At 39.4% G+C, this 13,266-nt stretch overlaps 1 protein-coding gene across 1 annotated transcript in view; it reads left to right on the plus strand.

Moving 5' to 3' along the window:
- Positions 1 to 709: 709 nt before the first annotated feature.
- zgc:162872 (BAR_ACAPs and ArfGap_ACAP domain-containing protein) overlaps positions 710 to 13,266 on the plus strand; it is a 16,964-nt gene continuing 4,407 nt past the window's right edge. Inside the window, exons 1-18 of the mRNA XM_042415194.1 lie at positions 710 to 1,273; positions 1,369 to 1,426; positions 2,794 to 2,913; positions 4,072 to 4,125; positions 4,801 to 4,859; positions 5,008 to 5,191; positions 5,294 to 5,338; positions 5,927 to 6,022; positions 6,303 to 6,377; positions 6,695 to 6,798; positions 7,143 to 7,194; positions 7,871 to 7,971; positions 8,618 to 8,729; positions 9,774 to 9,967; positions 11,162 to 11,231; positions 11,605 to 11,699; positions 11,872 to 11,948; positions 12,928 to 13,082. Coding sequence (XP_042271128.1) covers positions 1,221 to 1,273; positions 1,369 to 1,426; positions 2,794 to 2,913; positions 4,072 to 4,125; positions 4,801 to 4,859; positions 5,008 to 5,191; positions 5,294 to 5,338; positions 5,927 to 6,022; positions 6,303 to 6,377; positions 6,695 to 6,798; positions 7,143 to 7,194; positions 7,871 to 7,971; positions 8,618 to 8,729; positions 9,774 to 9,967; positions 11,162 to 11,231; positions 11,605 to 11,699; positions 11,872 to 11,948; positions 12,928 to 13,082 — 1,704 coding nt within the window. The 5' untranslated portion in view covers positions 710 to 1,220. The remainder of the gene's footprint in view (positions 1,274 to 1,368; positions 1,427 to 2,793; positions 2,914 to 4,071; positions 4,126 to 4,800; positions 4,860 to 5,007; positions 5,192 to 5,293; positions 5,339 to 5,926; positions 6,023 to 6,302; positions 6,378 to 6,694; positions 6,799 to 7,142; positions 7,195 to 7,870; positions 7,972 to 8,617; positions 8,730 to 9,773; positions 9,968 to 11,161; positions 11,232 to 11,604; positions 11,700 to 11,871; positions 11,949 to 12,927; positions 13,083 to 13,266) is intronic.

The raw sequence follows: 13,266 nt of genomic DNA on the forward strand, positions 1-13,266 counted from the left end.
AAACATAAAATCACAATCAGTCTCTGATTGTTGGCAACTAATTGATTAATGGACTAATCTTGCAGCCTGTTAAAGGTATCAGAGGTATTATTTTTGCCATTTTTCTTTAAGAAATGATGAAAACTGGAGGTTCTGGCAGCTGAAAGGTTGCTGCACAACATAACAGCAACGTCCCCGTAATGTTTGTCATATCACTTCTCTCCATGTTTCCTGTCTGCCTCACTGTTCACTGTCCAATAAAATCTTAAAAAGAAGAAATGATTAATCGATTATTAAAATAGTTGCTGATTAATTTAGTAATTGGCAACTAATTGATTAATAGGCTAATTGTTGCAGAATGATGTCTGTGCAGTTTTCATTCATCTGCTGAGGGAGGAAAGTTTCTCTGAGCTCATTGATAATCCGATTTTTATGGGGCGGGGCTATGAACAGGATTTGTGACATCACTATTAGTTTGGAGCCAATCATGGTCCAGTATTCAGTTTACACAAGTGTGATGTGGAAGCTTGAAGCCTCCAGTGAACAAACACTGAGATGCATTTTACAGTGAAGGAGACATCTGGTGTCCAGCAGGTCATAAATCCTGGAATTAGTATTGAGGAAGAAGAAGTAGATGTAATTTTAAGGATTTTAATGAGATAATTTAACTTTTTGTGGAAAAACCATATTATACACAAATTATTATTCAAAGTAGCGTATTTTATACATTTTAAACATGTCTAGAGGTGATCTGTAAGTGTAGTTACGGTAGTTGTAGCTCCCCTCCAGGCCGCAGGGTGTCGCTGGTTCTCAGCGGGCTGTGAGCTGATCGGATCCGGATCTGAGGCGGAGGTTGTCGGTGACCAGGAGCAGCAGCAGCGGGCTGCAGGATGCAGACAGCTGTCGGTCGGAAAACGCGAAACACCGTTTTACTGACGCTTCCAAGCAAACTGCTGCAACATGCGTGCATGCATGTGCGTGTGCATAGAGCGTGATCGATCTTCCGTGTGTGAAACTATCGACTAGGCGCGCAGGGAAAAGTTATTGGCCGTGGTGTTTACTTTTGGACGCAGTTTAATATGAGGAGTGACGTGAATTGTCAGAGTGAGAGCGGACCGATCGGATCGATACACCGATACTGCTGAGCTAACTGAGCTAACAGGCTAACTGTCAGCATGAAGGATCAATAAACTTATCGACAGGTGACTCAGTGACATTAACAACACCTGCTGGCAGACATCATGGACTCGCCGCTGGATTTTGAGGAGTGCATCAAAGACTCACCTGAGTTCAGGTGAGCAGCTGACACACACACACACACACACACACACTCACATAGTAACCACGCATGCGCAGACGCCCTGATGATGTTTTATTTATTTTCTTCAGACTGAACCTGGATCAGTTTGAGGCAGATGTTTCTCTGCTGGAGACACAGCTGGAGAAGGTACAAATACTATTACTACTACTGCAAATACTACTACTACTGTAAATACTACTACTACTGCTACTATCTCTACTGCAAATACGACTTCTATTGCTACTATCACTACTGCTAATACTACTACTACTATTACTATCACTACTTCAAATACTATTGCTACTACTGCAAATACTACTACTACTGTAACTGTCACCACTGCAAATACTACTACTGCTACTATCACTACTGCAAATACTACTACTACTGTAACTGTCACTACTGCAAATACTACTACTACTGCTACTATCACTACTGCAAATACTACTACTACTGTAACTGTCACTACTGCAAATACTACTACTACTACTGCTACTATCACTACTGCAAATACTACTACTGCTACTGTCACTACTGCAAATACTACTACACTATTGCTGCTAGTGCTACTACTACTGCTGGTACTATAACCACCACTATTGACAGCACCATTATTATACTGCTGCTGTTTTTAATGCTAATACTACTGTTACTATTACTACTGCAAATACTACTACAACACTGCTGCAACTACTACAACTACTGTCACCTCTTTTCTTTACTACACTCTTGCTGCTTTACTAGTAGTACTACTGTCACTATTACTACTGCTACTACTGTTACTGCAAATACTACTATTACTATTGCAAATACTACTGCACTACCACTGCTATTACTATTACTATTACTGTTATTACTGCAAATACTACTACACTGCTGCTATTACTACTAGTACTTCTACTCTCACTATAACTACTACTGTTATTAGTATTACTGTAACCACTGCGGCTATTGCTAGTACTATTAGTAACTTCTACTGCTGTTACCTTAACAACCACTACTGTTACTACTGATAACACTGCTAATATTACCACTATTATACCCACAAGTACTACTATTACCGTAGTGTAACTAATACTATTCACTATTCATGTTATTCTTATTAACACTGCTTCTACTACTGTTACTATTACTGTTACTACTTTGATTACTGCAAGAACAAGTATATTTAGCTGCTGTACTTGTATTCACCGTGTCCTTAAATGTCACAGTGGAACTTTTTTTTCTCCGAACTGCTCTTGCGATACCTCGCAGTACTTCTTGCGTTCCTCCTGATCCGTAGGAGAGTCAGTGTTGAGCCAGTCAGAGTGATAATACCCGCAGATACTACAGAGAGTAATTCTGATGTGATACATATTACGAGGGAACGCAAAATACTGCAAGGAAACACAAAAAGTATCACGAGGTAAAGTACTGCGAGGGAAGAAAAACTCCCACTGTGACCTTTTGAGGGCTTACGTGTGAATATATATTATAAATTAATTGATCTTTAATCTGTATTTCTGTCCAATCAGGTGATGAAGCTGTGCGGTAAGATGGTGGAGGCGGGACAAGCGTACAGCGCAGCCAATCAGCTGTTCCTGAGCGGCCTGGCGGAGCTCTCCGTGTACCACAAGAAGGACGGCGTCATCACTGTACGAGCTGCATAATAATCATATAAGTTATAGTAACTATCAGCTCAGCTACCAGTACTACTGTAATACCACCTGCTGCAGTACAACGTTGTACTTCTGTAGTACTTTACAGTGCAGTAAGACTTCTGACCACTACAGGAAGTTAATGACCTTTTAACTAGAGCTTCCACCTCGACCATTAGGAACCGGTAAAGCTTCGGTTGTAGCTTCTGCTTTCTGTATTCTGTGCTAAATCAATCTGCTGCAGAACAGACTGCAAGATGAACAGCTGCAGCTAATGATTATTTACATAATCTGCAGATTACTTCCCTGATAAACTGATTGATCCATAAAATCGACTCAATACTCTGTCGTCTATAAAATGTCAGAAAACTTTATTTTATCATTTGGATGTTGGTTCAAAGTATCAATACTTATGACTTAAACTTAGAACAGACTAATGATCGACTCTCGTCTAGAAGTCTGTCAGTGTGCGTCTCGCCGTTTTGTTTGGAGAATAATTATGAGCACAGATGTAGTTCCTAAAACAGCTGGAAACAAACATATAAGGCTGCTGGTTGTTAAGTTCCTGTAGTTTACTGTAGTTTACCGTAGTATCTTGTTGTTTACTGTATTATCTTGTAGTTTACTGTAGTTTACTGTAGTATCTTGTAGTTTACTGTAGTTTACTTTAGTATCTTGTAGGTTACTGTAGTTTACTGTATTATCTTGTAGTTTACTGTAGTATCTTGTAGTTTACTGTAGTTTACTGTCGTATCTTGTAGGTTACTTTAATATCTTGTAGGTTACTGTAGTTTACTGTAGTATCTTGTAGTTTACTGTATTATACTGTAATATCTTGTAGTTTACTGTAGTTCACCGTAGTATCTTGTAGTTTACTGTAGTATACTGTAATATCTTGTTGTTTACCTGTAGTATCTTGTAGTTTACTGTATTATACTGTAATATCTTGTTGTTTACCTGTAGTATCTCGTAGTTTACTGTATTATACTGTAATATCTTGTTGTTTACTGTAGTTTACTTTAATATCTTGTAGTTTACTGTAGTATCTTGTAGTTTACTGAGTTGTAACTTGCTGGTTTTTGTTGGACTGGTGGCAGAAGGTTGGCGTCTCTGCTTTTTGTTCTCCTGATTCATTTCCTGTTTTCTTCCCCTCAGAATTGTCTGAACCAGTTCAACCAGGGCCTGCAGGAAATGGTCAGCTTTCACACTGTGAGTGCACACACACACACACACACACACTATCATATTTTCCATCTGCCACTGATGATTATAATAACTGCTTGTTGACTCCAGACTTTGTGTCTCATTAAAGAAGCATTCATACACACAGATGTGTTCTTGAGAGGTGATTTACGAATGATTTAAGAACATGTGTAGCTTTAATTTTCTCATATTTCCGTTCGTATGAATGAGATTTGTGAGTTCAAAGCTGTCGTACAAGTCATGAACAGACAATCTGACTTTCTTCATGAGGGGAGAAACCTGTTAGAATTTTAACGTCTTCAATATGCATGAAGATTGAATATGATTCTGATATTAACTACAATAAAATATATAACTATAACAAACTTGATACAAAATTAATATTTTCTTCACCGTATCATCATCATCATCATTTACTGAGTTTTCTTTTAGCTTTTAGGACTTTTACTGTCATAATTTGCACAGGAACTTCTACATTTCATTAGTTATAAACAGATGCATCCAGGTCCTATTGCTGACAGAAACCTCTAGTTCTTCTTCTCACTCTTTGGGAACATTTTTGTGAATGAAACTTGCTCACAAATGCAGCGGAACAGGGAACAGTCGCCTTATACTTATACTCTTAATACATTTTAGGGGTGTTGATGAAGCTGATGATGATGAAATCTCTTTTGTCCTCAGATGCTGTTTGACCAGACTCAGAGAGCCATCAGACATCAGCTGACCAACCTCTGTACACAGTAGGTCCAACACACACACACACACACACACACACACACACACACACACACCCTGTATCCGTAAAACATCAATAAGCAAAGAGAAAAGTAGCATGAATTATCCTGATGATGATGTTGATGATGATGATGTTGATGATGTGTCTATAAGGTTCCTGCCCCAGCTGGCAGAGACCAGGAGGGAGTTTGTGCGGATCGGGGAGGATCTGGAGACGGCGGCGCTGAAGAGTGCTCAGGTGTCTCGCCACAAAGCCGGCGATGCCGAGCGAGCGAGTCACCTGCTGCTCGCCACACGCAAATGCTACCAACACTTCGCCCTGGACTACTGTCTGCAGGTACACACACAGCTGGCATCATGACTGACACCAGCAGCATGGAAATGTTATTCATGTCTTCACATCAGATGCTGAAATATCCTGCACATTTTGTCTTTACAGCTCAACACATTCAAGACTCAGCAGAGAGTCGACATCTTAAACTCAGTGAGTTCAGCTGTTTTTAAAGAATACAACCTGAATCACTGCACATGTTTGCTGTTGTTTTAAATACTTTAGGAAATGCTTTTTATCTTGTTGTCAGTCTCAGGTCAGTGCCTTCAGTACAGAGCTAAAGACTGTTGACTGTAAACGGGATAAACAGCTGAAAAACTTGCTGAAACAGTTGAAATATTTAGATAAAAGTAATTTTATTTAATCCTTTATTTAAACAGCTTGTTTTAATTGAGATCAGGATCTCTTTTTTAAGAGACCTGTGTAAACATATACAGTTTAAGCACAGACAGACACACAGATAATTCAGACACGTTATACATTATTTTTACATTAAGAAAACCAATTATAAGGTAGATAAGTACAACCTTTTAATGAAATGAATATGAAAAATAGTTGAAATAGCTGAAAGTAATGAATAAATGGTTCAAATCTGCAGCTTCTGCCACTCCAGGTAGTATTAGTGTAAATAAAAAATGAAACTTTGAAAATTCAATTATATGAAACAATATTAACAGGTTGTGTTTCAGTCCTGTCTTTCAGCACTGATGTGTGTTCGGTGTGTTTGGTGTGTGTGTTCAGGTTTTCTCCTTCGTCCAAGCTCAGTTCACCTTCTTCCATCAAGGCTTCGACCTGCTCAGAGACCTGGAGCCCACCATGAAGACCATGGCAGCACAGGTCCTGACCTCTGACCTCTGACCCCTCTATGCCTTTAAGCCACTTTACCTGAACTATGCCCAGCCCTTACTGCCCCCCACCCATTATTGGAGGGAGCTGAATCTTCTATGTAATTTTATAAAATAATCTCAACCCTCCCCTTGACTTAGATGGCAAATGGTGAAAATGCTCTTTAATTTTGCATAAATAGCCATTAAATAAAGTGTAATTCCAATAATTAAAGGTTAAACTAATGTTTGTGCTCCCTGTGATGCTGACAGTTGTTGTGTCTGGTCCTCAGTTGTCTCAGCTGTCAGCCGACTGTGCAGCTAAAAGAAAAGACCTGGAGAACAAACACCTGCTGGTCCAGCAGAGAGTAAGTTCTCCTCTTCATCTCCTCTGTTAGTTCATCTGTCTGTCAGGATCTCTCTTTACATCTGTCACCACGACTGCAGTCAGAACAAAAGCAGGAACATTTCCTAGAACAGAGGGTCCGCAGCACTCTCAGGTCAGAATCAGGCGGGTTGTTAACGCTCACAGCCGGATAAACAGGAAGCATCTTATCTTCTCTTTATGTCTGCAGACCTGCTGGGAGATTAACATCAAAGAGAACTTTATTCTACCTTATTTATCTTTACTTAATCACTTATTAAAATACATCTTTGAGAATTGAGTGTGTGTGTGTGTGTGTAGGATGCTTCAGGGGAGCCGATGGTCGGCCCGTGTCCCAGGAGCGATGACATCATCCAGGGTTACCTCTTCAAACGCTCCAGGAGGAAAACCAAAACCTGGAAGAGGTACAGACATGATTCTACTGGTTTCTACTGGTGAAGGACACTACTTCCAGTTAAAACTGCACATAGTTCATATTTGTGTGTATGTGAGTAAAACTCTCAGAGCTCAGTGAGCTGAATGTTAAAAACAAGTTAAATATTTCAGAAAGAAGAAAAGAGAAGCGTCCATTGATTAGTTACTGATACTTTACCTCCAGTGTGGCTGATATGATTGGTTGATTGATTGATTGATTGATCAGGCTCTTCTTAAAGGAACAAACAGTGGTTTGGTGTTGTTGCTTGCTGAGCTTTTGAATTTTAAAAGACGTGAGTCAAACTTTTAATGTTAAACTTATTTTAATTTTCAGATGCTGGTTTTCCATCAGAGACAACCAACTCATCTACAGGAAATCACACAAGGTGAGATTTCATTTAGTTAATAAAGATCAATCAGTCAGAGGTTTTAAAATGTTTTACAAAAAGTGTTTGTATCTGCAGCTGCAACAAATAATCATTTAAAAATAAACAATAATACGGTTTATTCATATAGAACTTATCAAAACTACAGATTACAAAATGCTTTTAAGAGGAAAAAAACTAAAAAATCAGAAAATAAACAGAAATAAAATGTAAATAATAAGTTTAATTCATACATATAAATAAACATGATATATTTCATGCTAGTCGAGATCCCAAAAGTTTCCAAACATATGAAATATGTCTGGCTGAACATTCAAGGAAATATCTAGAATATTTCAATTTGATGCAGCTCTCAGATACAGAATATATTACAGAGTATGAGTGTATGATGTTGTCAGTCAGTGTGGAGAAAGACGACCTGAACAACCTTAAAGCTACTTTCTTATTCTGATCAATTAATAGATAAATTAACTGGGTACTGATGGAAACTTTTAATAAGTCAAGACTTAATTGTCCCAGAGGGAAATTGGACACACAGTGCTACTGCTGTACAGCGCTAAATAATGAATCAGATCATTTGAGAAGGATGTTGTTATTTTGGTGAGGAACAGATGATGATTTTGCACAAGAGAAATAAACATTATGAGGCAGTGACATGTGGGAACTGGTCCTGCAGGAGGAGGCCGTGGTTCTGTTCGAGGATCTCAGACTGTGTGCTGTGAAATCTCTGGATCACATCGACCGACGTTTCTGCTTCGAGCTGCTGTCTGTTCAGAAGTAAGTCTGTCACAACGTTATATCACTGGCAACTCATTTCATCTGCAGACTCAAAACACAGTTTACTTCAAAACTTTTATCCTTCTTGGGTCACAACTCTGAACACACAGACATGATAAATATATTTTGAGATTCAGTGATGTAAACTTTCTGAGGATGTTGTCATCTCTGATGTTTGTCACAAATAAACAATAAACCTCCATAAATCTGCTTAGAAACCAGAGAAAAAAGGAGCCTGAGAATCGTCACATTTTGAGGTTTTCTTCAGTATGACAGTGATCAGTGATAGTTGTCTGAACATCATGTTACACTGCAGTATGGAGCTGCTAACAGCTGATTCACATGACTTTTAATGGAGACTATTTGACAAAAATGTAAACAAATGTGGCCCAAAGGAATAAGATATATCAGGATACACATACAATACTTGTCACATACTTGTTAGTGTGAACATCTGCAGATTCATTCCAAACTGAATATGCTATGATCCACTAAAGTTAGGCACGATACGACATGTTTTTATTATCTCCCCGCCATCTTGACTGCACACACCTGGAGGAGATCTGCAGTCTACGGAGTGAACTCCTTTAGTTACAAGCTGGGATATGTGTGTGTGTGTGTGTGTGTGTGTGTGTGTGTGTGTCAGGTGTTGTGCTCTGCAGGGAGACTCGGAGCAGTTGAAGCAGGCCTGGCTCAGCGCTCTGCAGGGCAGCATCGACCTGGCTTACAGAGAGAAAGCCGACGTTCAGCTCACACAGGTTCACTTCATCATGACTCTGTCTTATTTTATAACTGTGTTCATCATTAATATCAATGATAATAATACTGAACTCAGTTAGTGGTGGAAGAAGTATTCAGATACTTTACTGCAGTAAAAGTACCAATACAGGAGTGTAAAAATACTTCATTACATGTCCTGCATGAAAAATCCTACTACAGTAAAAGTACATAAGTATTATGAGCTTGATGCAGTTAAAGTATTGCAGTAAAAGTAGTGGTTTGATGTCTCTGACTGATGAATGTTGACATGTTGGAAACAAGCCTCCAGGTTCATGTTGAATAGAGAGCCAAAGTCATGATGTCACTTCCTGTTTATCTTCTGTAACTCAATATGATCCCTCATTCAGCGTTGCTTTCATTGGTCTTTCTGAAAAAATGAGGCGTTTTCCAGGAGTTTACTTCCTATACTCTCAGACCGCTCGGCTCTACTGAAGCTGTTGTCCATAAAGCTCCCTGTTCTTCCTCCTGCATCGCTGTTACGTCTGCAGCTGTAATCTGAGCTGAGAACAAACACGTCTGAACCTGCCGCCGCCCTCCACTCACTCATGAACTCGTCTCCTCTGTCGAGCCGTAACGCAAACCTCTAGGACTTATGGGAAACGATGTTTATTAAAGGCAGCTAAAAGCATAAATATTGAATAAACAACAATTTCAGATGGTTTTTCAGAAAACTTATGTAAACATATGAAGCGAACCACAGAACATACTGATGAGGAAGCTTCTGTGTTTTGGTTATTAGCAGAGTTACAAATGTTAACAGGATTTTTAATGAGGTTTTCTTACATCTGGAGCAGAATCTGGAGGTTTCAGTTTGACTTCGGCCCTCTATTGAATTAAATTATGACCCGAACTGTCTGCTGTAAACATCCCTCACAGTTTACAGACTCAGTTTGACTTCTTGTTCTTCTAAACAAAACTAAACCAAACCCAGAGTAGAGTTGTAATAAACTGGACTAAAACCTCAGATAAAAACACGTCACCACTGCTGTTTAATGTATGTTTAACATCTCTTCCTGTTACAGCCTAAAGAGCCCCTCCCTCTCCTGTGTGGTGGGGACAACTCGCCGGCCCCCCCCTCTCGGAGACCGCCGGCGCTGGGCGTGGCCCTGCGGGGCCCCGGGAACCACCGCTGCTGTGACTGCAGCGAGGAGGAGCCCCGCTGGGCCTCCATCAACCTGGGAGTCACCATGTGCATCGAGTGCTCCGGCATTCACAGGTAAACACGGCGGGAAACGTCAGCGTCACACTGTCAGGAACGTCAGACGTTTACTGGACAAACACGGTCGACTCTGAACGCCACTCTGTGCCTCTCATCAGCAGACATTCAGATCAGTTTCTCTTTCTTTACAAGGCACAAGTTACTTTTTTCCCCCATTGACCCGACACCAGACACCCTGCTGACATACGACTTAAACCTACACAAACAAACAGATTAACCCAAAAATGACGATGACCAAGAAAGGTTTTATATGAAAGTTGCCAACAGAAATTAATTAAAAAGACAAACCAAAAGCCAAAAGAAATAAAACAAAGAAACAAAGGAAAGAAAACCTCTGAGCAGTAATAATAATAATAATAATTATGATAAAAGAAGCAATTACTCAGAGATGAGGGTCTCAGGGCCCCAAACTCTATAGAACTTATTCACTGACTTTTTAATGGAATAACTCATTTTTTTCAAGCTTCAAACATAAAATAATGTCCCTAATCCAGTGGGAGTGAGAGGGAGAGGTTGTGTCTCTCTATTTGAGTATCATGCTGCGTCGTACAGGGGTTTTTTCAGGGACTGGGGTGCAAGACGTCTGTAAGGCGTAAGAATGTCAGACTTGTAAGTATTTAAAGTATACCGAATGTATCCGTTAGTTGTGAGAAAGATGCAAAACAGTTATTAATTAAGAGTAGGGATGCACAATATTATCGGCAAATCTCAGTGTTTCAGATTCACTAAGACTTTTAATCTGATGTCTGCTGCACCCAAACCGACAAGCTGACAGTTTTATTTTGTTTTTCACATGTACGTACAGCACTTTGCAAAAGTTTTAGGCACTAAAAGTAAAGTGAGGATGCTCTGAATAGTTTTTTATTGATCAGTTAACTTGATCCAAAGCTCACAGTTTTTCTTCAGCTGCTTCTGTGTCTTCATGTTAATCCCAGACTGACTCCATGATGTTCAGGTCAGAGACTGAAGATAGATCTTTATGACTCTGGATGGATGTTTGTTGTCCTGCTGCAGATGATCAGACGCCTCCTGATGCTGCTGCGTTATAGAGAGGAATCTAAAGTGTCTAAAACCTTTGCAGAGTTCTGTTATATATATCCTTCTGTCTGATATCGTTTGTGTGATTGTAGGATATGAATCTAACCAAACATGCCTCAGTATTTATATAACATGACGTCCTCATGTCTGCAGGAGTTTGGGCGTCCACCTGTCCAAGGTGCGATCTCTCACTCTGGACTCGTGGGAGGCCGAACAGCTGAAGGTAAAACAACAGCATTATTCTTAAATATATAGAAATTATTGTAAGATTGCACAAGTTCAGCTTATGATTGCTTATCTGATGTTATTTCCATATAATATTTATTTGTAATATTTTTGCAATATGACATATAATTCTGCTTTAATAGAAAGGAAAAAAATCATGTATGAAATATATTTTCTGCATGTTACACACAGACTTATTCATTCAGTAAGATGGTTTATATCTATTGATCAGCTCATCTTTCAAACGTCCACCTTCCATCTAAAACTCTCTCTGATCACATGATCAAGATGCCAAAATGACTCCTGAAATCTGTGGTTGAACATCTTGAAACCAAACTCTTCTTCTTCTGTGGTTTCCTTCTCCTCCTCAGCTGCTGTGCGCTCTGGGAAATGATGTCATCAACCGGATCTATGAGGCTCGGTGTTCAGAGAGAGGACGAGTCAAACCCACAACTGACAGCCCGCGGTAAACCAATCATTATTGATCCATGTGTTTGATCATGTTGGGATGTTTGGACTCAGTTATATCTGTTTACAGGTTTAGTTAAAAGGAGTCGTTCTCCTTTCTGTCAGTATGAAATTAATGTCTGACGTGAAGCTTCTTGTTTGACGTCTGCTGTTGTTTTTCTTCTCTTCAGAGCAGAGAAAGAGATGTGGATCAAAGAGAAATATGTGGAGAAGAGATTTGTGCAGAACAGCGGCTCAGACGGTTCTCGTAAGTCCAACCAACGACGAAGCTTTAAAGATCCAGACTGAAATATCTCAACAGCCATCGGATGGATCGTCCTGAAACTTACTTCAGACGTTAATGTTCCCCTCAGATCTTTTTCTTTTCAATTACTTGAATCATTTTCTCTATAAAATGTCAGAGAAAATAGTGAAAAACACCCGTTATAATGTCTTAGATGTCATGGTGACGTCTAGAATCTCTTTTATCGGATCAACAGAAAGATAATCAAACATAATCAGTTTACCATCATGTACGACACAGAAAAACTTCACATTCCCACATTTCAGAAGCTAAAATCAGCAAATTTTTAGCATTTTTGCTTTAAAAAAAAAGATAAAACAATTTTTTTAACAGTTTTGGGAGGCAGTGATAAATGACGGCATCCTGTCATCATTTAAAACCCCGACCTCATCACTGTTGGACCGCCATTATATCCCCAGTAGATATATTTGAATTGCTCATTTTAATTGGCCGACAGTGCAGAACGCAAATATATTCAGTTTACATCATGTTTGACAAACAAAAGCATAAAATCCTCAACATGTAGCTCAAAGTTAAACTTCACAGAGCTGCTGCTTCAGTCTTGTTTCAGTAGAAGACAGCAGTGATCAGCTGCATCAGGTCAGTCAGCAGGTTTACTGTCGGCTTTCAGCATTAATCTGTCAGCTTTCAGCATTAATCTGTCAGCTTTCAGCATTAATCTGATTTCTAATGTCAGTATCAGACTGACAGAGAAACTTCATGAGAGAAGATAAAAAAGTATTTTTATGGAGACGTCCAGATGCTTCGTCAGTTGTTATGTTTATTTTATTCCCTGGTCGGGTCTTAGTTTTGTCTTGTTAATAATAAACCTGGTTTCTGTATGAAGGTTCAGGATAAACAGAAACATTCATTATATTTACATTGAATATGAAACATTTAGATAAAACAGTAGTAATTTATAAATGTGTGTCTGGTTTTGCAGAGCGTGACAAGGACGCCGCCGGGCTGCGTCTGTATCGGGCTGCGCTGGCAGGAGACCTGGTTGCCATGGCGGCGGCGTTGGCCCAGGGGGCGGAGGTCAACGGGAGCATCGCTGAGGAGGAAGGACGCACGGCGCTGATAGGAGCTGCTGTCGGGGTGAAAATAAAGATATTATGATGCAATAATGATAAATAACACTGAGACTGAAACTAAAAATAAATAATCAATGAGATATCCATCAATCCATTAACGACAGACATTATGGTCTGTTGATGCTGTTTGTTCAATTTTGATTTAGAGAATTAAGAACTTTGAGAGCAAAACATATAAATTATAACAT

Source organism: Thunnus maccoyii, chromosome 6 (genome assembly GCF_910596095.1).
Source record: "Thunnus maccoyii chromosome 6, fThuMac1.1, whole genome shotgun sequence".
NCBI classification, from domain to species: domain Eukaryota; kingdom Metazoa; phylum Chordata; class Actinopteri; order Scombriformes; family Scombridae; genus Thunnus; species Thunnus maccoyii.